General features: G+C 31.4%; 1 protein-coding gene across 1 annotated transcript in view; it reads right to left on the bottom strand.

The window, feature by feature from the left end:
* LOC107440290 (sodium/potassium/calcium exchanger 5) overlaps positions 1–21,050 on the bottom strand; it is a 37,207-nt gene extending 16,157 nt beyond the window's left edge. The window contains exons 1-4 of the mRNA XM_043046591.3: positions 20,674–21,050; positions 9,559–9,765; positions 4,348–4,431; positions 1,070–1,176 (exon numbers count right to left, since the gene is read on the bottom strand). Coding sequence (XP_042902525.2) covers positions 1,070–1,176; positions 4,348–4,431; positions 9,559–9,765; positions 20,674–20,785 — 510 coding nt within the window. The 5' untranslated portion in view covers positions 20,786–21,050. The remainder of the gene's footprint in view (positions 1–1,069; positions 1,177–4,347; positions 4,432–9,558; positions 9,766–20,673) is intronic.
* Between the last annotated feature and the right edge of the window lie 2,811 nt (positions 21,051–23,861).

The following is a 23,861-nucleotide window of genomic DNA, read 5'->3' as shown; positions in this document are numbered from 1 at the left end:
CGATTTATTTTAATGAATTTCACAATATCTGACTCTCTGTAGATTTTATACAGTTCAGTATTATATCGTCTTCTCCAGGAATTATTTATTTTTATCCCACCAAGGATGGCCCTCAAAACTTTTCTCTCAAAAATGGCAATTTCATTTTCACCAGCTAGAGTTAGGTTCCAGGTCTCAGAGCCATAGGTAAGTATTGGCCCAATTAATGTTTTATAGAGTAAAAGTTTTGTATTTTTTGATAAAAGAGATGATTTGAAAAAACGTTTTAAACCATAAAAAGCCTTATTTGAACAAATTAGACGACTCCGAATCTCATTGTCTATGTTATTGTCGGCAGTAACAATTGAACCAAGGTAAGTAAAATTCTGAACAGTCTGAAACCTGTGGGAACCAATCTCCAGATAGGATTCACTAGAATTTAATTTAGCAAGTACAGGCATGTATTTGGTCTTATCGGTTTTGATGATTAGTCCCATATCCCTAGCAGCAAGCTCCAAAGAAAGGAAAGCTTCTTTTAATGCAGGAACAGTTCGTGCAATGATGTCTAAATCATCCGCATACGCCAATATTTGAATAGATTTTGAAAATATGTTGCCTCTGATATTGATTTCAGCATCTCTTATAACTTTTTCTAGAGCAACATTAAAAAGAAGACAGGATAAGGAGTCTCCCTGTCTGACTCCATTGTTTACTTTAATTTCTTCAGATAAAGATCCCAAAAGTTTGACTATGCATACGGTGTTTGACATGCTTGCTTCTACAAGTCTAATTAGTTTTGGTGGTACTTGAAACTCAACCAGGGCTTCATACAAGCGATTTCTATTAATACTGTCAAAGGCTTCTTTGAAATCAATAAAGAGAAATAATAATAACAAGCTAAACTAAAAATACCATTTTGAAAAAATTCTTAAACTTTTCGAACAAAATTGATTTTAGATTTGAAATCCCCACACCCGAATTAAGTAGTATCGGGTATTTTTATAAACACAACTAATTTTTTTTTTCGCAGTGAAACTCATACGGATTTATAAAAATAAAGACAAGAGTAAATGCTTTTTTCTCCTTTTACCTGACTCCATATTGCTATTCCAACAATTCCTGAAACTCCGACGATATTAAAAACAGCTGAACCGACTATAGTTCCAACACCTATGTCACCTTCTGTTATAAATGAACCTGAAAATATCGCCAAAAAAAATGGCATTGACTACAACTTTTATTTACACAAACAGTTTTAACCTATTAAATTCAAATATCAAAAACCTAAGTTTTTTTTTAGAATTATTAAAAGCCAAGGCTGCCAACTGTTTCGCTTTTCGCTAAATATTGGTAAGCAATTAAAAATTAAAGTTTTTAAAATTTTGGTAATTTCATCAAGATTTTAAAAGCCTTCGCCATAAGAGAGCTGTAATAAACTGGCATTTCTTATAAGCTTTTGAAACATTTACAAGCATGTGTGGAAAATAACTTTAAATAAAATTTATAAAACAAAGAATCACACCTTAAGACGTAAACTTAGCTACCACTAGAAGAAACTTTTCCCAAAGGGAAGAAAGTTCGCATTCTTGTCTAACGTTAGTGAAATAGTCATAGTCACTTGGTTGTTTGAGACTTTTAGGCCTCGGGGGGCCTTTTACCTCTCTATCATGCAATACTTAGTCTAGTAGAAGTTTTGATCATGAATTAAAAGAAGAAATTAAAGAGAAAAGATTGGCTTATAAAATCATAAAATGGATGCAAGAAAATAATTGGTCGTACGATAAGCAGTGCCTATAAAATTATAAATTAAAATAGATTACAGCGCCATTGGCATGTGGTGAAAAAAATAGTGAAGTTATCAACAGTGAAGTTATTGGCATGTGGGCAGACCTTTGAAAAATCTATTTGAGTAAGATTCAATTTTAAATTTATTTGAGAGAATTGTATCACTTGTGGAAAGTGAGGGGCCTAGTTTTTGAATCTTCTCTGAGCATTTCAGCATTAAAGATTTCTTTTGTAATACATTTGACAACTTTTTTCCCCTTTTTTTTTTAAAAAAAAAAAGAAGAGTTATGGTCACAACTGTTTCAGATAAAGTTTCAAATTTAAAAATCAGAGTTATTCTTGTATGGTTAGTGAAATAATTGTTTTGATAAATATTATAATGAAAAGTCATTTGCATGTACAGTGATTAAACCATTATACCCCTTATGCAGAGACAATATTCAAGCATAGGTTTAGATGTTGACATGATGTCTGTATCCAGCTATTTTTGGTTCCTATTTTTAAGAGTCAATAAACATTTAACCCATAAATGAATTGCCAGTGCTTTCTTTTTTTGCACTGTGTTATTTTGTTTCTGAAAAATAAATCCTAAAAGTAAAACAATTTAGTTTCCATTTTTTAAATTTTTTTTAAAGAAACCGTCTTAGGTACGAAAGGGTTAAATAAACCTATACCAATGGTTTATTAGGTTACTCAGCTTTTTTTTAAAGACAAAAAGGCTATTACTTCATTTTAAGCAGAAATTTCTACTTGAAATTATTTTCGTCAAAAAGTAACCATTTTTTCGTGTAAAGCATGATGTAAAGTAGCAAGTACAACTCATAATTTAGAAAAAATTAAGTAATGGGAAACCCGTAAGTGACGTAGTGTGGGTATCTCGATCCTGATTGGTTGTTGAAACGTGACATTTTTTTAAGTTGGCAACTCCTCTTTCCATTCTATTTCAAGTAAGTTAAGCCTGTCAAGTATGCATTCTCTTAAGTGACACATTCTATATTCCTTCAAGAAAGATTCTTTCACAAAGATTTAAATAATTTCACAATATATTTCTTACTTATCATAAATACAGCCACGAAACTATGTAGAACATAAGCAAACTAATTATGCATCGAATTTGCTAGGCATGCAAAACAAAAATGTATCGTGCTTACAATAAAATGCATAAGCAAACAATAATTCTAAGTTAAGAAAAAGATGTCGACGAGAAAGGATTATATTCCAAAAAAATCGATGTGCTATACGGCACAGTATTTAATTAACATAACGCTAATTAACATTCTAATTTATCTAAATAAGAAAATTAGCTCAACTGTAATACGCCATTTCGTTTATTAACGAGCAGCTGGAGGAAAAATATACTTGAGGGTGCCCCTTGGCGAAATTGGTGACTTATGTTTGTCCGGAACACTGTGGTAACCCACAAACAGGACATTTATATCCATTACTAATTAAACCTTCATTCATACTTCACTGTTTTCACTTCACTTCATCACTGTTTTTTTTCATTGTTATTAAAATCGTACAGAAACTTAAGATTTATCTTATTGACAGTATTCATTTTTAGTACCAGAGGCAAAAATAACCTTACCAGCCGGTATCCAAAGTTGAACTAACGGATCTCTGAAATTACATTTAAAAATTCATTTAAAAATAACGCTAAATTCTAAACTATTCAGAATCACGATTAAAATCTAAACCAATCAGAATCACGATTGGTTTTCAAAATCGCCCAGCTGGGCGATCAATCGCGATCACAACTTGGTTGTGGCATCCTCAAGTATAGTCTACCCAGATATTTTATACGATTTTTGAACAGAGTGTAGCGTATCAATCTATATTAAAGAACTGTTCAGTTTTTTTTATAAAAAACTTTTATTTACAAACATCACAAACAGTAACAAATATGAATTACCCGTAACGGGATAGTGAAAAGATCATAAACCAGCAAGAAAATCCCGTAACGGGATATAAGGAAACTCACCCGTAGCGGGATAGATAAAATATTATAAAACAACTATATAAAGTGCCCGTAACGGGATATATGAAAACTCAAATTCCACACAAAACTAATTCTAAAAAAATCAACAACTTTCTAGTGTTCTAATTTTATCGTCTGCTTTTATTATTTAAATTTATCTTTTTATGTGTTTATTTTATTTATGCTTTTGCCAGCCTGTTAGTTTTTAATATTTTTACTTTTATTCATGCTTTTGCAAACCAATTATCTTTCTTATATTTTTAGACTTTATAAGAGTAAATGCAAAACTTGCTCTGAAAAGTTAGCGCCGTTCCTACACAGACGGGAGTTTATACCAAGTCCTTTTGAAAGACAACATGGCCAAAAACAGCCTGCTTTTATTTGACGAATTATGACGAGCTTTGTAATTAATTTCGAAAGTCTGTGAGAATAAAACCTGTTTTTTAAAGTAGAAAGCTCCAAACCGTACAATTATATTATTTTCTTGTTTTTAATTTTTCAAATCGTCTGCTATTTTTGGGACAACCGGTATAAATATTATATTACATTGGTCTCAAAAGTCTTTCTTCAAGATAATACTAATTAACTGAATCATTATTTATTACCTGTTATGGAAGAAAATAGTTCTGGAGCTGAAGTTCCAATTGCCATGAATGTTGCCCCAGCGATGTCAGAAGGTAATTGCATACCTGGAAGAAAAAGAAAATTAGCTTTATAATAGTCTTTTGCCGTTGATTGAAGCATATATTCTTGATAGTGAAAGGTGATTTTTTCTTTCTGTTATGCAGTAATATTTAGAATAAATGCATTTTGACTTTGTTAATTCCGACACAGCTACATATTTGTTTTAAATTCATTGCCTTGAGGGCTTGCCTCCCAATGAGGTGACCCGGGTTTGAATCCCTAAGCGAATCCGGCTCTCGGCTCACACTGACCACAGTGCTTCCGCTAAATATCCTCAGTGGTAGACGGATCATGGGTTAGAGTACCCTTGTAATCAGGCTAATCATGGGCGTTTTTCTCGGTTTTCCTTTCCATGTAATACGAATGCTGGTTAGCTTCTCCCAATACTTGGTCCAGGAGTTTTCTTGTCTTCTGGATAAGGTTAAAAAAATTACAAGCTACGTAGTTGAACATTGATAGTCATAAACACAGAATTGGATCGGCTGTTCAACGACTGGTATAAAATAAATTGAAATAAAATTCACTGCCTTGGCCACGATGGTTCAGGAAATAGAGCACTCACCTCCTAATTGGTTGATCCAGATTTGAATCCAAGCAGTGACTGGTCGGAATTCTACTCCCGGCTAGTCCGATAGCGCGGACTTAAAATATCCTGAGTGGTGGACGGATCATGAGTTTGAATCCCCTCGCCGTTGGGCTAACCGTTTGGGGCTTTCGGGATTTTCTTTTCCATGCAATGCAAATACTAGTTAGTTTCCTCAAAAGTCTTCTACGTAGACTAATTCGTTGTTGAATGAATTGCTAATTTAATCTCAACGTCTTCACAAAATTCAAAGAGGTGCGGCTCACTTGCCTTAAAAAACTAATGAGTTATTCAAATTTCAGCTTTCATTTTATTTTAATTGTAGCGCACTTTTATGTTTTCAAAACTAAAGTTAATCATTTTAATAATTAAAATTATTGCAGTGTAACTATTGAAACTGACACTGTATTATTGCAACTGACCAAAAATGTCATATTTTTCTACCATTTTCTATTTTTTAATAACATTCATTATTACTCTAAATTATGAAAGGTTCGTAATGCAGCGTTATTAACTATTATCCTGAAAATATTAGGTTTCAGTTGAAATTACCAGTCTGATTTGTTTTAATTTTCGTTACTCGGGTTAAAAAATCTTCTTAATTCGCTGTTGATGAAGTTTTGTTTCCGAACTCTCTCGTGCACCTACGAAAAAATTAACAATTCAACTTAAATTTAATCACTCGGGTAAACTCAGATTTTAGTCATCTCATTCGCACCTGCGGTCGTAAACTATATTATTAATGAAGAAATATACTAGCGTTTCTTCTTGCTGTAGCAATAGTGGTTGCTAAAAAGATTAGCGAGTTAAGAAGTACAGATGAGTGACAAAATAACACGAACACATCCAGAGGCGTACATAGACTTAGGTGAGCCCCTTTGCAGGATTTGTGAATGAGCCCTATCTTAGCCTGAACACAAAATTTTTGAAATATAACATGAAACAGAAGCAAATTAATTAAAATTATTTTAATTTAAATTAATAATTAGTTAATAATTGTAATTGAAAGGCGGAATTTAGAAAAGTTACTAAATTGAAACATGGTATACACTCACCGAATTAACACATTGAAATAAAATTTATCGTAATAATGCGAGAACATAACTCACTATTTAATTAATGGTTATTATTAATTGCAAATTAAATTTAAAAAAACCTTATAATAGAAAAAAAATATTTTTATTATAATTTATATGGTGTTATTTTTCCTAGAGACTGCACCCACAAACATGAGCCCATATTAAAGAGAAAACCTTGCATGGGCTTCTATTTTTTTAACACGTTGAATGCCACGTTAATTTTTCATGGCTTGCCCGTCTGGCCAAACGGTAAATAACTATAAACTAAATTGCAAATATTAGACAGATTTTGCTAATTTTTTCAAAAGGTTTAGCATGACTTATCTGAAAAAAGTGGTGAGTTATATGAGCCTACGAATTACTTAGAAATAGTGGTGGAAAAAATCCACTAAATTGAATTTATTAAACCAAGAATTACAATTAATAAACTACCACTTTAAAATATTTATTCGCTGTCCGGAGCAAGTTGGCATCTCTGTGTATATAAATAAAGCTATTTTTGTGTGTGTTTTTGGTCACTTTAATCGATAGCTCAAAATGTATTTTTCGTAAATAACAATACTGGTTTGTGGACTGTAAACACTTTATTTTAAATACTCGCGGACTACGTCCGCCATTTATGAAGTTCTCAAGGTATATAAAAAAGTCTCTCACACAGGGGTGGCGCGGCAGTCGCACATGAGCGAACAGTGTGTTCTATATTGCATTGATTTATTCAAACCATTTTAGTAACGATAATAATATAAAAAATTAAAAATTTACTCGAATTATGTGTTTCGAAAAATCTTGACTTCACCGGTCACCGATGACCCCCGTGGCGCTACGAACAAATTCAGTGCAGGTCACCGGTGACCCCATGGCATTCAACGTGTTAAAGTAAAATTAAAGTTATTCAAAATGTGCAGAATGCAATAAATAAATTAAGGAATCACTCTGAATAACTTTTAATCTGGAACACAATCTTAATGGCGTAGGAGGGGGGGGGCGACCTAAAATATGGCATTTATTTAATGAAGATGATACTATTTTAAGTGACGAAATCCGACATAAAAATGTACTTTCTTCAAATAAATAAGCATATCTTTTTTCGTCGGATACGAAGTTTTAACTCTCAAAATATAGGAGGTACCCGCAATCTGGATAGTATGATCACGATAGTTGCGCCAGGTTGAGTAATTCACCATACCTTGGGAATTTTTTAAGCAAATCGAAAAACTGTTTGCTCGCAATTATGAAATTTGTTTATCTAAAGATAAGTTCATGCAAAAATTATTTCGAATAATTATTTATTATTTTTTATTTAGTTACAGTGAAAAAAAATTTGAATTCTAAAGTATAAAAAAATTTAAATTATTTTAAAGAATATAATTTCCTAAGGCAAAATACAAAATTTAGCAGAATCGGTCGGATAGTTCCTCAGAAATCGATTTTAAAGTATATTTTTAGGGTCAGAAATCCAAATTTATCGAAAAACGCTTAGGTATGCTTATTCAGAGAAAGTACGTTTTTGTGCCTGGTTTCGCAATTTAAAATATCGTAGGCACTAATAAAATAGTAAATTTGAAATCTCCCCCTTTAACCATTCAGATTGAGTCCTAGTAAGTGAAGATTTGATCATTTGATCAAAAGTTATTCAGAGTGATTCGCTTTTTTTCCATGCACTGCACACATGATTTTCTCACCCTTAAATTTTTTTTAATGATTTTTATTGTGTACCTTGAATTATAAAACTTAGCTTGTGTTTAAAGTTGGTACATCAGAAATTAAAAAAAATACATAAATTTATTTTAATTTTAAGGAACTTTCAGCCCTAAACCAAGCTCAAAGATCGTCTTACAAATACTTATTTTTATCAACAATTAAAAGTTTTCATTTGAACAATTAATTACATTTTTCCTTAATTATTACTATTAGTGCATTGCTGTTACATGGAATACTTTTACACTTATTCACGTATTTACAGAGCGGACAACTTGCTCTGCTTTGTGAGTAGTTTTTTTCTAATGGTAGCAAAATTTATCTATAAATGTATGATTGCTAGTTTAGCAAATTTGAATGAAAATTATGGTGCCCACCATGCTCATAAATAACTCAAAATTGTTGATTATAATTTTGCTCATAAATAATTCAAAATTGTTTCATAATTTTGCTCATAAATAATTCAAAGTTTTTATATAAATAACTACCACCTTGATTTAAGAAAACTATCTATCATTTTATTCTTTTTTTATTAAATAATATTGTGAAAGACTCTGACCCCTAGTGCATAGCTGCCAGCTCTTCCAGTTTTCTCAGAAAATCTTATTTTCATTTTTAAAGTGGTAGCGAAACTCAGGTTATTCTTTTCAAGTCTTTTAGATTACAATAATATTTATAAATGAGTTCGGTTCCTACTACATATAAATAGTTACCACAACTATATAAAAGTATAATAGTCTTTACCGTAACGAATTTCAACCCTGTCAAAGAGTAAGATTTTTTTTCAGTAATTGTTCTACTACCACTTGGAAAATACATTTTTGGAAAGAGTAAAAATCGGCAGGTATGAAAATGCGTCAAACACAAGTAATTAGGCGATGAATAATAAGTGATTGTATTAAAAGCCTGCATTATTAAACTGGCACAAGAAAAAAAAACTTTCTTGAAAAGGTTAAAGTTGGTTGCTATGTACAGTGGAGCATCGTTTATACGACGCCGAAGGGACCACCGAAAAACGTCGTATAAACGATAACGTCGTATAATCGATTTTTACTTCTAAAACTGAAACTAACTCTGTTTTCAGTTAATTTTAATGTTTAACGTGTTGATTTACATACATTTCTAAATTAGACAAAGCAAAACAAACAAATAACCAAAGAAGAAAAATTGCAGTGAGCAATTTGAATGCATGTTACCTTTAATTATATTTTCTTGCTATTGATCTCTACAATGCTTTGAATAGCGAGTTGAACTTACTGCTTTCTATGACGCAATTTAAATTTCTAATCACGGCCAAATCTAATGGCTGAAGCGCACTTGTGCAATTTGCAGGAAAAAAGAGAGCTTTTACATTTTCCAAAATAATTAGTATCGATGGGTACGCTGGACATAGGTCGGTAAATAGCAAAATTTTACGCTTTTGAGTCTTCATAATATTGTCTAGTTTTTTCAGTCATCTAGTAAAAATTACGGTCGTCATCCAAGAATTCTTGTTGTCACCCTTTTCTGTATCATTCATGTTGGCAAATTCCACCCTTTTTTAAAATACACAAGAAAAAATAAAAAATTAAATAAACGTGAACAAAATCTAATAGCCGACGTATAACCGATTCTGTGCGTCGTATAAACGATATATTTTTACATTAAAATGAATAGGAATGATTTGGGACCACACTAAAACGTCGTATAAATGTAAACGTCGTATAAATGATCGTCGTATAAACGATGCTCCACTGTATTTACAAACAGAAACATGTTTATTTTTTACTTACTAGCGGAAATGATTTCCAAAGATGGTATGAAGTAGTCTTTGCAGACTATGCCAATCATGGCGCAAATGTAGAACATGATCAAAAAGTGAATTACAACTCCGCCATGCAATCTCTGTTCTTGCGTCAAAAAATCTGACGGAAATGCATCGATTCCTGATGGGATACATTGTATCAAACTTGTATTGGATACTTCAAGAAGTACTCTATCTGCAAGACAAAAAATAAATTAAAATGACCCACTATTGTATAATTTAAACTGTTCTCTACCAGTAGAAATGCTCAAATCAAAAATGTATTCTGCTGAATTACGCAAATTTATTTCTATTATATTATACATAAAACCAAAATTTTGTATATTAGCCAGACAGGGCTGCCAACTTTCCACGCTTTTTGCGAATATTTATTCTAGTGGTAGTTATAGTTATGTTTTAAGGTATCGTTTTTTTTTATTCCTTCAAACTTTTTTTCCATACCACTACATACAAATTTTAAAAGTTCATATGCAACAGCTCTAATAGTGGTTGTAACATATTTTCATTACTAACTTTTTTCTTGATTAAATAAAACGTTAGTATCAAACATAAATTTGTAATAATATTTTTAAATTTAGGTTTATTCTTGCTGTTGTCGTAGGCCATTAAAGCAATTAGGTATGATTGTTCTTGTTTTTCAGTGGCGCCATCTATGGTTCAGAGTTCAACTTCTGCAACACTCCTACGTCCCTTCCGTTTATAGGGCGGACCCATTCATACATTCATTTATCCACAGATCATAATTTTAACCTGAACCAGAAAACGATCAATCTCCAGTTCAGTACACCCAGAGATATTGATTTTTTATGGGAACATGGAGGAATTTGTGAATGACCCTACAGATTTAACGTGCACCAGTCACCATTTACTGTCTTCGGCTGGCTGAATTCGGACTCCTGCTCTCACGAGTCCAGCATTCTGCCAACCAGGCGATCCCACCCCCCGTATTGTCATTTTAAATTTAAAAATGAAATACTATGGACAATTCGTAGTTGTTGGCAGCTATGCCATATTACACCAGGAGGCCATTAAATAAAATGGTTGCTAAACATTAATATGAAATACCTGTAATATTGAAAGTGGTTTTATAATTTATAGTATCACAGAGAAGACTTTGAATCCAAGGTATTAAAACAAACTCACGTTCTTTAGGTGGAAATTGATCTTTTTAAAAATAGTCAGAGCTTACTGACCAAATAAATATTTTTAAAAAAATTAAAGCAAATAGCAAAAAGAACTATAAAAGAATAGAGACGATCTCAATTGACAGATTGACTAAGCCGCAACTAAATGTAGATATTCGGACTTAATTATAATAAATCGTTTTTTTTATCTATCTATCTATATATATATATATATATATATATATATATATATATATATATATATATATATATATATATATATATATATATATATATATATTGTTGTGCGTTTCGATTACTTCTGAATCGAGTCAGTGTGTTTGAAATATTCTAAATTACGAAAAGAGGACTGTAACAATAAACTTAATATTTAATTTGTACGAAAGAATTACATGGACCAGCAAGGGTCGATCAATCAATGGTTTTGCATGGAAAGTAGGTACTTCATGCACTTACAATAGCTTTCTTCCTTTTTCAAACAAAACAATTTTATTGAGAGATGCGGCGATGGTTCCTCGCTGCAGTTACAAACATCTACTACTACTACTACAACAATTTTCCCTCTGGCCCATACGCCCTCTGGCGTCACTTAACATTCCCCCCGATTGAAATTCAATTACATAATTTCAATAAACAATATAACTAACAATAGAATACATAGAACATATGAATACTATTAGAATCATAAAAAATAATGAACAACTAAATTCTGCTATGATTACAAATTGAGAACAAATACAATAGGATAACATGTGCTGATTAATATACATATAATTATAAACAAAATTAATTCACTCAAAATTTCTCCTAAAAAGAATACGCATAAGAAAAACAATTTTTTTTTTTTCATTCAAGAGGTAATATACAAATGTCCCTGACATTTCTCTTGAAAATTTTACCATTAGGCATACGTACATTTACAATTCTTATTTTTCCATCCCTACTTTGAAATATTTCCACTATTCTTCCAACTGACCACTGTGTGGCAGGAAGTTGCTCATTTTTCATTAAAACAAGAGTACCATGTTTTACATCGTCCTTACTAAATTTCCATTTTGTTCGACTTTGCAAATTATTCAAGTAATCTTTCTTCCACAATTGCCAAATTTGTTGACTAAATTTAGTTACCCTTTGCCATTTGGACAAATGAGTTTCCTTGATATCACTAAGTAGTGGTTCTTGAAGGCCATTTATTGGTCTCCCAATTATGAAGTGACCTGGACTTAATGTTCGAAAATCATCAAAGTTTGCTGACAATGGAATGAGGGGCCGGGAGTTCAATACTCCTTCTATTTCAGCTAGAATAGTTACAAATTCTTCAAGTGTAAATTTTTGGCCACCTATCACTCGTTTGAAATGAAATTTAAAAGCCTTCACCCCAGCTTCCCAAAGGCCCCCAAAATTAGGTGATTTTGGGGGTATAAATTCCCATACAATATTCTCGTTTGAGAGAAAGTTAGACAAGTTTTCATCGCGGGAACTGACAAGCTTCAAAAGTTTTTTAATCTCCACATTTGCTCCAACAAATGTCTTTCCATTGTCAGACATGATTTTCGAACACTTGCCTCGTCTACCAAAGAAACGTTTCAAACAAGCTATAAATCCTTGAGTGGTTAAGTCTGAAACAAAATCAAGATGTATAGCCTTTGAGCATAAGCAAATAAAAACAGCTACGTAAATCTTATTTAACACTCCTTTACGCTGATTCTTAAATTTTACTAGAAAAGGGCCACAAAAGTCAACCCCTATCACATTAAAGACAAAATTAGGAGTGACACGTTCCCTTGGTAGATCGGCCATTATTTGTTGAACACTTACAGGCTTATTTTTAAAGCAAATCACACAAGAATGAACAATTTTACGACAATTATTTCTGCCGTTAAGCGGCCAGAATTTCTGTCGCACTTGAAACAAGAGTGCTTGTGCACCTAAATGAAAATACTTCAAATGATAATGATTCAAAATTACATCAGTTAATTTATGCTTACTGGGCAGCACAATGGGAAATTTACTATTATACGATAAATCAGAGTTTCTAAGTCTGCCACCAACACGAATTAGAGAATTTTCATCCAAGAATACATTTAAACAAGATAACTTACTCCTAGATGGAACTTGTTCACCTTGTTTGAGCCTTTTAAATTCCTCTTGGAACTCACCTGACTGCAATGAAAGCAGAAGCCAATTTTCTGCATGCTTGTTCTCTTCAATGGTTAAGAACCCCTTATTTTTAGATATTGGATTATGACAATTACGAATAAATCTAAAAATAAAGGATAAAATTCTAATTAGTTTAACAAAACTGTTAGAAAGGTTAAGAATTTGTTCTAAAAAGGATCTATCATTGGTGGTAATTAGAGAAACAGATTGAATGTCATTAGGATCAGGAGCAGTGCACTTTTTCAAATTAATGTCTTTAGGAGATTTGAGTTCACGCAAATAGAGAGTATCTGCCACACTCTCAGCTGTTTGTTGTGGAAAGTCAGTTTTTTGAGTCAAATGGGATGGACCGTTCCACCACAAATCATTCACTAGTATTTCTTGAACAGAAAGTCCTCGAGAAATGGCATCTGCAGGATTGTTCTGAGATGAAATATGATTCCATTGAAAGGTGTCTGTAAGATGCTGAATTTGAGTAACCCTGTTACTCACAAAGGTCTTTAATAAATGAGGAGAGCTCCTGATCCAGGCTAACGCTATAGTGGAATCAGTAAACAGTATCACTCCGTTTATCTCTAACTTTAGAGCAGTTAAAGATTTTCGAACAAGTTGTGCTAACAGAAGGCAAGCTGAAAGCTCGAGTCGAGGAATAGTCATTGTCTTTAATGGGCAAACTCTTGACTTACTGCATAGAAGGTGGCTGCAGATAGAACCATTTAGAGAGATACTTTGGAGGTAAACAACAGCTCCATACGCAGATTCGGATGCGTCTGCAAATCCATGAATAAAGATCTGACTTGCTTTGTTTATGATGACATGACGAGGAATCTTGAGCTTTTCGAGTAGAGGAAGAGCTGATACAAATTTATGCCATTCTTGAGCAGCGGATTGAGGTAGTGGATCAGGCCAATCAATTTTCAGCAACCACAGTTGTTGAAGGAAGATCTTTGCCTTTGAAATCACAGGGCCAACCAATCCTAGTGGGTCGAAAATGCGAGCTATCTCGGACAAAACAGATCTTTTCGTATAGGATGGGTTTGGATTCACAGAAACTTTGTAAGCAAAGGTGTCACTAGAAGGGAACCACTGCATTCCAAGAGTCTTTACACTTTTTTCTTCTGGTGTATCATCAAATGGATACATTTCTGTATCCCCAAGTTGCAGATCCGGATGATTTGAACACCACTTGTGGAGTTCCATTCCACCGCAAGATAGCATTAGTGTCAATTCTCGTTGAATATCTTTAGCTTCTTGTAGATTAGATGATCCCGATAGGCAATCATCCATATAAAAATCTTGTATTGCAGAAGCTGCAAGAGGAAACTTGCTTTTTTCATCGATACCAATTTGTTGGAGAGTTTTTTGAGCAAGATAAGGAGCACAAGTAGTTCCGTATGTAATCGTTTTCAATTCATAAACACGAACTGGTTCATCCTTTCCTTTCTTCCAAAGAATTTTCTGCAAGTGAGTCTGTGATGGGTTAATTTCTATCTGACGGAACATTTTCTTTATGTCCACGGAAAAAGCATAAGAATGCTTTCGAAACCTGAGCATAATAGAAAATAAATCATCTTGTATGATACCTCCTTTAAGCAAAAAGTCATTCAATGATTTTTGATTTGTAGATTTAGCACTAGCATTAAAAACGACGCGGAGAGTAGTACTCGAGTTTTCCGGTCTGTAAATACCATGATGAGGAAGTACAAAATCCAAATTCAAATTATCTTCCGATGTTACTTCAACCATGTGGCCTAAATCTTCGTATTCTTGCATAAAATCAGAATAAAGTTTTTGCATATTAGGATTTTTTTCTAATTTTCTCCATAATTGTTCTAACCGCAAGGATGCCAAAGCTTTAGAATCACCTAATTCTACATTATCAGAATTTAACGGCATTTGAACAACATATCGTCCGTCATTCTTTCGATAATGTGTTTCTTTAAATTGTTTGTTGCAAAAAGCCAATTCATCACTGATTGTTTTCTTTTCCTCAACCGCTTCTATTTCCCAGAATTTTTTAATTGAATTATTTATATCTTCCATAGTCAAAAAACAAAGATTACTTGAAAATAGATTTGTTTCCGTTTTTGAATAATCAATACTTCCTGAGACAATGTAACCAAAACAAGTGTTCTGTAAAATTAAGTTGTTAGTTTTTAAACAAATCTTTCCTTCTTTTAAAAAATGGAAAAATAATTCAGCTCCCAATAATATCTGTACTTTATTTGGTTCATAGAAATGAGGATCAGCTAATGTTACGTTAGAGGGAAGTTTCAAATCAGAAAGATTTAGAGTTCTAGAAGGGGTTAGTCCAGTTATTTTTGGAACAATTAATAAATCCACACAGCGTTTGAAATCATCATTTAAATTAGATAAACGAGTGGTCATAATAGATTTAACGCTGAAAGAACTGTCATTTAATCCGCTAATCGGAATATTTATTTTTTCCTTTTTTATTCCTAGAATATTTGCTGCTTCACTACAAATAAAATTCGATTGGGCTGCAGAATCGAGAACAGCTCTCAAGGGTATTTTTTTATTATGCGAATCTTGGATGTAAATTATAGCAGTATTAATCAAAACAAAGTTTGAATTTCCAGATGTGAGAAGCGCCGAGCTTGCGGTTTCGATATTTGATGAAGGAGGGGTAGAGGGGGGAGCGACCTTCACATCGGGAATCGTAGATTGAGTGGGCGAAGTGAAATAATTATTATCCCGGTGAAGCATTGAATGGTGAGATTTTTTACAGAAACATTTTGTTTTCGTTTTGCAAAAAGCTACAGTATGATTTGGGCGAAGACAATTTATGCATAATTTATTTTTCTTTACAAGTTCATATCTTTCTGAAACACTATAACTTTTAAAAATGGAGCATTGATAAATAGAGTGGGAAATATCTTTACATATAACACATGCATTAGGTTGAGAATTAAGTAATGCGCTTTTTGATCGTTGAAATGAATTACTAGAAAGTTTATTCATAGGGGTAGAGGTTTTCGCTTGTACATTTCTATTGATAGAATCCAAAACATGACTTCTTTTTTCCATAAATAACAACAAATCGTCTAAAGACGGGATATCTTGTGTTTCTAACGTTAGTTCAAATTGAATTCTGGTATTTTTATCTAGTTTCGGAATTATTATATTTATAAACAATGCATCCGAAAGGCTATTTCTTTCAAAATTAAGCAATTTCAAAGATCTGATATTTTTGTTTACACTGTCTAAAAGATCCCGTAAACTCTTTGCATTTTCATTAATCATAGAAGGATAATTAATTATATTGTTTATATGCGTATCAATTAAAACACGTTTATTTTCAAATCGTTCGGTTAAAGCTTTCATTAATGAAACATAAGTATCTTCACTGGTTTCAATTAGTTTTGCTTTACCTTGTAAACATGAGCGTAAATAAAATAACTTTTGTGCATCTGATAAATAAGTATGACAATTGATTAAGTTTTCAAAAGCTAACTTAAAGTTATTAAATTCTTCATAATCACCATTAAACATAGGTAAAGGAATAGTAGGTAAAGAAGAATTAAATAGTTTTGGTTTATCTTCATTAATGTTTTTATCTTTTATACCAGTACAGTTAGATACACTTTGAATTAATAAAAGAAGACTTATCTGTGTTTTGTTTATTCTTTCTTCAATCTCCAACAGGGATGAATCGATCTCTTCTATATCTTCATCTTTTGCAATTTTGTAGTATTGTAGCCGTAGATTTTCCAAATCAGTTTCAAATTTCTTGAGATTATCTAGTTTATGATTTAATTCAATGAGCGTTGGTTTCTCTTCCACCGCAGACATTGCTTTAATTGACGTAACATAATGTTCTAAATTTGTTAATTTAGCTTTCAAAGCTCCACACTGACGATTCGCTGTTTTAATATCCATTTTTATTTGTTCAAAGTTCCGGCTAGGCGTGGACCATGTTGTGCGTTTCGATTACTTCTGAATCGAGTCAGTGTGTTTGAAATATTCTAAATTACGAAAAGAGGACTGTAACAATAAACTTAATATTTAATTTGTACGAAAGAATTACATGGACCAGCAAGGGTCGATCAATCAATGGTTTTGCATGGAAAGTAGGTACTTCATGCACTTACAATAGCTTTCTTCCTTTTTCAAACAAAACAATTTTATTGAGAGATGCGGCGATGGTTCCTCGCTGCAGTTACAAACATCTACTACTACTACTACAACAATTTTCCCTCTGGCCCATACGCCCTCTGGCGTCACTTAACATATATATATATATATATATATATATATATATATATATATATATATATATATATATATATATATATATATATATATATATATATATATATATATATATATATATATATATATATATATATATATATAAATGTTCCACGGAGTAAAAATCATTTATTTTCTTTTAAGTAATTTTTTAAAACAAGACGAAGAAAAAAATATTCATAAGTTTTCAAGAACAATACATATCGCATAATTATTCAAGCTGGCTTTTTTTTTAATCCAAAAAATAAAGGTATAACTACAAATACCGAATGGGTTACAAATCATTTAGAATACATCAAATTATCACATGTCCCAAGTCGCAGGTATTAAATAAATATATTTTCTCTAAAAAAAATGATTTTACATTAGGGCAACAACCGTTAGATACTTCAAAATTGTTTGTGTTTGCCTTGCGATAATCAGTTGATAATATTTCTTTGACTTATAGGTTTCCATAAGAAAAGATTTATTCTAAAAGGAGGAGAAAGTCTCTATTGGGAAGCCTCTAGAAGGAAGAAGAATATTTCAAGAGTTCGCATGTACTTCAAAGGTCTTATCATGCCTGATTCAGATATTTTGCAATTATTATATTTGTTCACACAATTCTTATCTTAATTTCTAAAGAAGCTGTTTTGGCATCAAAGTTGGTTTTGCTAATGCAATACTCTCAATTGCCACCTAACATGATGTGTAAATCTGTAATGAGTGTTTTAGCATACCGAATTGAAGGTTGTTACTCCTGGTACGTCTATAATTCACTTCCATGTGGGTGAAGGGAAAATCTTGCAATCGAAATTACAACTACTTTATGACTAGCTAGAGCAGGAGTTTCCAACTTACATGAGGCCGGGGGCGGCAGTTAAAAACACCAGTCAAATGGCGGGCCGCAGTTATATCAAAATTTTTATAGGACTCTTTTATGTTTGAAGGAACATTAAATATTACTGTCAGATTTTTATCAAGTTGTACAAAACGAGTGTATTAAATTGCAAATTAAAATAAGAAGTAGATTTTTAAAAATATTTAATTGCATATTAAAAAATTCAGGCCACAAAATTTGCAAACGTAAATAATTTCGTCCAAAATGAGTGGTTTCAAAAAGTTAAATCGGAGAATTTCTTCGAGACAATTTCTGATTCGCACATGCTAAATTATATTCACAAAATACAAAAGAAAAATACGAAATAAAAATGAACAACATATACGATTATTTTCGCATTTGAATAAATATTTTCTTGGATGCAAAACCTAAAAAAAATTTTTTTTATACCGTTGGTATGTTAAATTTCACAGAAACGAAGAAATTATGTTTTTTTTTTTAACGAAAGAAAAGTATTTTAAACCCATATAGAGTTTTTACGAAAATAGTCCACAAAGAAATGACAACTTATGTAATTTAGTTCGCGGGCCGGATGGGGCCCGCTGGCCTCCAGTTGGTAACCACTGAGCAAGAGCATTCAAATCTTTGTCGGAGCTTTGCGCTTTACGGCAATGCAAGTTTCTCTCAATTCCCGACCGAAGTAAATAATTAAAGGAAATGGATCGTCAATTAGAATTCCCAACCTTTTTCCATTCAACCTTTATCAATTTTATTCCGGCTAGCTAGAGCACTAGAATTTTATCCAGAGCTCTAGCCTAGAAGACAATACAAATTTCGAATGTTTTCTGACAGCAGCACGTAGAATTTGTTTCCATTTTATTACCAAAGGGTAATTTATCGTCATTTAAAATTTTTGATCATTTTTTTTTTGTCTAGATAAAAAGCACACGCATTTTAATAACAGCTTTAGGCTGAACGATAATAAAGGTTTTAACCATTTCGTTAGCTCCAAAAGAAGAGTCTATTGCCCTTTTATTCTTAAAAGCAATTTATTGTAAATTGAAATTTTGACCACTTGCCGATGAGTTCAAAATTTCTATCTCAATTGGAGCTCTGTGCTGGATGACAATATAAGTTTAAATTAAATTTTGTATATAATTTATTTTTTTGACATGAATGATAATTCCTGAAAACGATCCGCTCTGACGTCATCATCACACTTTTCTCAAAATTTCTGCTGAAGATCTAGTGTGCACTGCCTTTTATACATATAATGGGCTCTGCTATGCATCACCTTCTGCACTTTATTTTACAGACATGGATTGAGTGCCGGGAGAGCTATTTTATATTAATCAGTTGTTACTTCACAATTGTCGAGCAGTGTAATTTAGTGTTTCTATCATAATTTTTCGTCATTACTATTATAACTGTGCAGTATGAATGAATAATAGTCTGTGAAGTTTCTGTTCAGCAATTGAATGTATTTTAGATCTCGGTTGCCAAGTTATTGTTCTTTGTTGTCAACGCGAGAAAGAAATATCAGTTTTTTTTTAACAATCTGCATGCATGATTACTCATATGTGTTTTATGTAATACTAAGCGACTCGTTTCCTACTTGCTGCGTTCGCCAACACGCCATTTACGCATTCATTAGAACACAACAATTAGAACTAGCTACGATTGCTCAGACGATCTCGATTTTATACACACAAACTATAAATTTTAGTGATTAAAGACATAACTTGTTCTTTATTATTAAATAAACTCATGACATTTTTATTCTTTCTCAACCTCATTCAATGAATGAAAACCAAAGGAAGAGATTAGGAAAGAAAATACATAGATGACCAATCAAAACGCACCACGGTATTTATAAGGCTTCATTAGAACTGAAATAGAGATATAAATAATTATGTACGCAAATTGATAAATATAATTCAAGCAAAATATAGACCAGCTTGCTGATATAAACAATTTGATTTTAACCTTTTATATCTGCTTAGCTTATAGCTCATATTTTTTCCACCTTTTCGTTGCTCTCGCGTGAAAAGAATTTTCAGTCTGAAATTTGTAAACATTTGCATTTTAGTATTCAGGATTATAACTTCTCACTCATTTGATATTTCAGGTTTCACTTCTTTGTGTTCTTAGTTCAACGCAAGAAAGAAATTTTATCGGTTTTTTAACTATGTATATACGTTTTAGTGTTGCATATAATTCTAAGTGGTTTACCCCTTGCTCGATGTCCTCCCCGTCCCCCGAAATTGCTTTCGTTCGTTGATAAAACGCATATCTTTCTTGCATCAATTATAAAATACAAAAGTTTAAATATCGGTATAAAATATTATTAAATCTGCATAAATTATAATACATAATTAAAACAAAAATGCAGAAAAGTTTGTATTTATGAATAGTTCTTTTTCAACCTTTCATTTTTGCACAGCTTATAATTTGGCTTGCTTCGGAACATTTGAAAACATGCATGTTTAAGCGTTCATGCTTATGACTGCTCATTCACATGATACAAACGCAAAAGGAAATTTAATCTTTTTTTTTAATCGTGAACATGCATTAGATGTTTTATATAAGATAGATTTCCAAACAATAGAAAATTATACCTATTGTTAAGTAAATTGGAATAGCTTATCTCCATTTATAAATAGGTAAAGAAATTATCAGTATTTACCTTTTCTTAGGTATCCAACATCTTGCTCCTCCGTATAAATTTGAACTGTACTACAAGAAGTAACAGTTATTGTCAAACTGAACAAAAACAAATACAAATATCGATATCCCATTGGTTAAAATTAAAATCAAGTTAGGAATTAAAATTTAAGACCGCAAACAACACACATTTCTATCTTGTCATAAAATCAAAAAGAGGTTCTGATATATTTTGACACTCCGAATATGATTAACCTGTTAGATTATTTGTTTATTCCATTATTTTGATTCAGGTGTTACGGAAACATATTGGGTCGTCAACATCTTATCGTTGCCCTTTGGATTCAACTCAAAATGTTCGGCATTGCGCTGAAAAACTTCCTGTCTCACGTGATTATCAATAAATAATTGAGTGAACGGAATTTAATATGACGTTAGTGTAGCAGTATGCAAGAATGTAAACTATCTTCATTCTTCTTCATAATATATATTTATCTTTATACTATAAATATTATAGAAGTGTTTTCCGGGAACTAAAAAAAACAAAAAGAAAACAGAAGAAATTGAGAGGGTATTTATGGGTGATTCTTTGAAAACATGACAATTCAGAACAAAAAGTTTCTTCAAATTTAAAGTCATCAAAATAATCTAATTTTTTTTTTGTATATTTATTTAGTTACATTTATGAGTATCTTACAGATAGCAGTGTAGTTTATTGACATTTGCTCGAGAAAAAAAAATAAAATAGAAATTCACCAAATTTTGAATGCCAGGAAAATGACATATTAGTTTAGAAGTAAAAAAAAAACACACAGTCATTTTAAGCTAATAGTAAGTAACTCAAACTAAGCCTTTACGTTAGATGGACCGTGAATTGCTTAAATTAATTCTTTTATCCACTGTAGAAAGAATTAAAAATGTTTTTGTTGCTGATATGTACAAAATAAAATTGTGTATAATAATCAATCATTAAATTAAAAGAAAAAACTTTGATTGCATTCAAGCATATTACAATCTTACATAAGCTTGGTATTAGGTAAATATTTGCTTTTTCTCTTTACATTCAACTGTCTAAAAAAATTTCTGGTAACTGTTTCAATGTCCTGGTATTCATAAGTCAGGAAAATGACAGCCAGGATAATAACAATTTGCCATTATATAGCATTTAACTTTACTTTTATTTATCATTTCGGCCTAAGATGTTTACATTCTGTAGAAAACAGCAGGATTTCATGAAATAACTCAGGTAGATCTATGTAGTTTATGTTATTAATGATTTCAAGAAGACAACATAAAAACCTGCTCACATTGAAAAATTTTTTGAAATAGCTTTTGAACCAGAAAGTTGTTACTTTATACACGCAATAAAACATGTTCAGATAGGATGGTATTCTAATCAATCTAATAACATAAGATATTGATTGCTGGCGCTATCTATTTTGGTTATAAATCACTAAATAAAAGTAGCCAGGAAAATGACAGATTTTCTTTTAACAAATAAATTATTGAAAGAAAAAATTATTTTCTACAAAGTTTTTGTAAATAATACCCTCCGCATATATTGCAGAAATGCTTACAATGGCTGAGATAAAAAAAAAATTTGATATTGAAAAATTTATGGAATGCTTTGAAGCTAGTTATTATTGAAAATATTGTTTGTGATATACCAGGAAAATGACATTTTCAAATTCAATTAAATTTTTTAACTATATAAAACAGCCAAAGCTAGTACAAGACCGTTTTAAAGTACTAACAGCAATGCTATTTATTAAAATTAAAAAAAAAAGTTCTTTTAGTAGTATAGTATTAGATCTTGGAGCAGGAGACTTTAAATTGTCATATTTTGTGAGAATCACCCATATATCCTCTTTAAATTTATACTAGCAGCGTAGTCACCTTTCAGAATTATCTTATACAACCTCTTAAGTAGTTTAATGTCAATCCACTCATTAATATAATTAATTATCAATCCATACCGCGAGTATTGCATTATGTATAAAGTTAAAAAATTGAGAAAATATGGTATTAAAAAATTAAATATGGTACATAAAATTTTATTTATAGTTTATTTTTTATTATTTATTATTTTAAAAAAATCCGGAAAACAAAATAAAGAAAAGATATAATCTCTTCAAAAGGCAAGAGCTTTACGTCTCTAATAATTGGTATGGTAGCATGTGGTCTATGTTTTAAGTTTCTACAGTTATTATAAATATGATCAAAAATGTATCTAAATAAATACATGGAAACTAAGTTTTTATTTCGATAAAAATACAAAATTATTATAAATAAATACTTATAGTATAACTAACTATTCAACACTAGTTAAATTATTACTTTAGGCAATCAAACGAAAGGAAAAATAAATACATAACGTATAATTAATTTTTTACCTCTACTTAAACTATTACTTAAGACGACCTAAAAAGAAATGACAACTATGTTGTCAATAGAGAAATACCCGAATTTATGGTGCCACATAAGAGAATTCTATATGCAGGTTAATAATTGATTCAAAACGCTTTTGGCAATTGCACATCAAGTGAACTAATTTTCAGATCAAGATTATGCTATTTCTAATTTTAATGAAATTCAATAAAGATGAGTAACATTCATCAGAAGAGTAATCAGATGAGTAACATTCGGCAATTATATAATCAATTTCATTTAGAAATGGTAAAGTTGAAGAAGATCTGAGTTACGAATTACTTGACCTAGAATGGCCAATGTAATTCTACCCAATTTTTTAGTTTCGAATTATTAAAATGTTTCCTTAGGAATGATACGCGCAATGGGAATGATTTCTATCAAACCATTAGGAATGATTTCTATCAAACCATTTCCAATTTTAATCAAACTTGATACAGAAATACGAAATTTGTTAAAATAAATCGTGCTAATTTCCAGACCAGGGAAGTAATTTTATATCCAGAGCTTAGCATATTTAATTTGAATGGAACGTGATAGAGTAATGCTGAAATCTGTCAAAATTAAAGCCCTGGATACGTAGCTTAAGTAGCGACATTTCGCCATTTTGGTAATTGCAAGAGAGTTGCCAACTTGGTCCGGACAGCGAAAAAATATTTTCAAGTGATAGTTTTTTAATGTATGATTTTAGGTTTAAAATTTGATTTATAGGTTTTTTATTCACCACTACTTTTAAATAATTCGAAAGTATAAGTCATACGTTATTTTTTAAGGGTTCACCCT

The sequence above is a fragment of the Parasteatoda tepidariorum genome, chromosome 6, assembly GCF_982258835.1.
Source record: "Parasteatoda tepidariorum strain Cologne lab strain chromosome 6, Ptep-v5.0, whole genome shotgun sequence".
Classification (NCBI taxonomy): Eukaryota; Metazoa; Arthropoda; class Arachnida; order Araneae; family Theridiidae; genus Parasteatoda; species Parasteatoda tepidariorum.
Note: the sequence above shows the minus strand (reverse complement) of the source record. Positions and strands in the feature narration are given on the sequence as shown.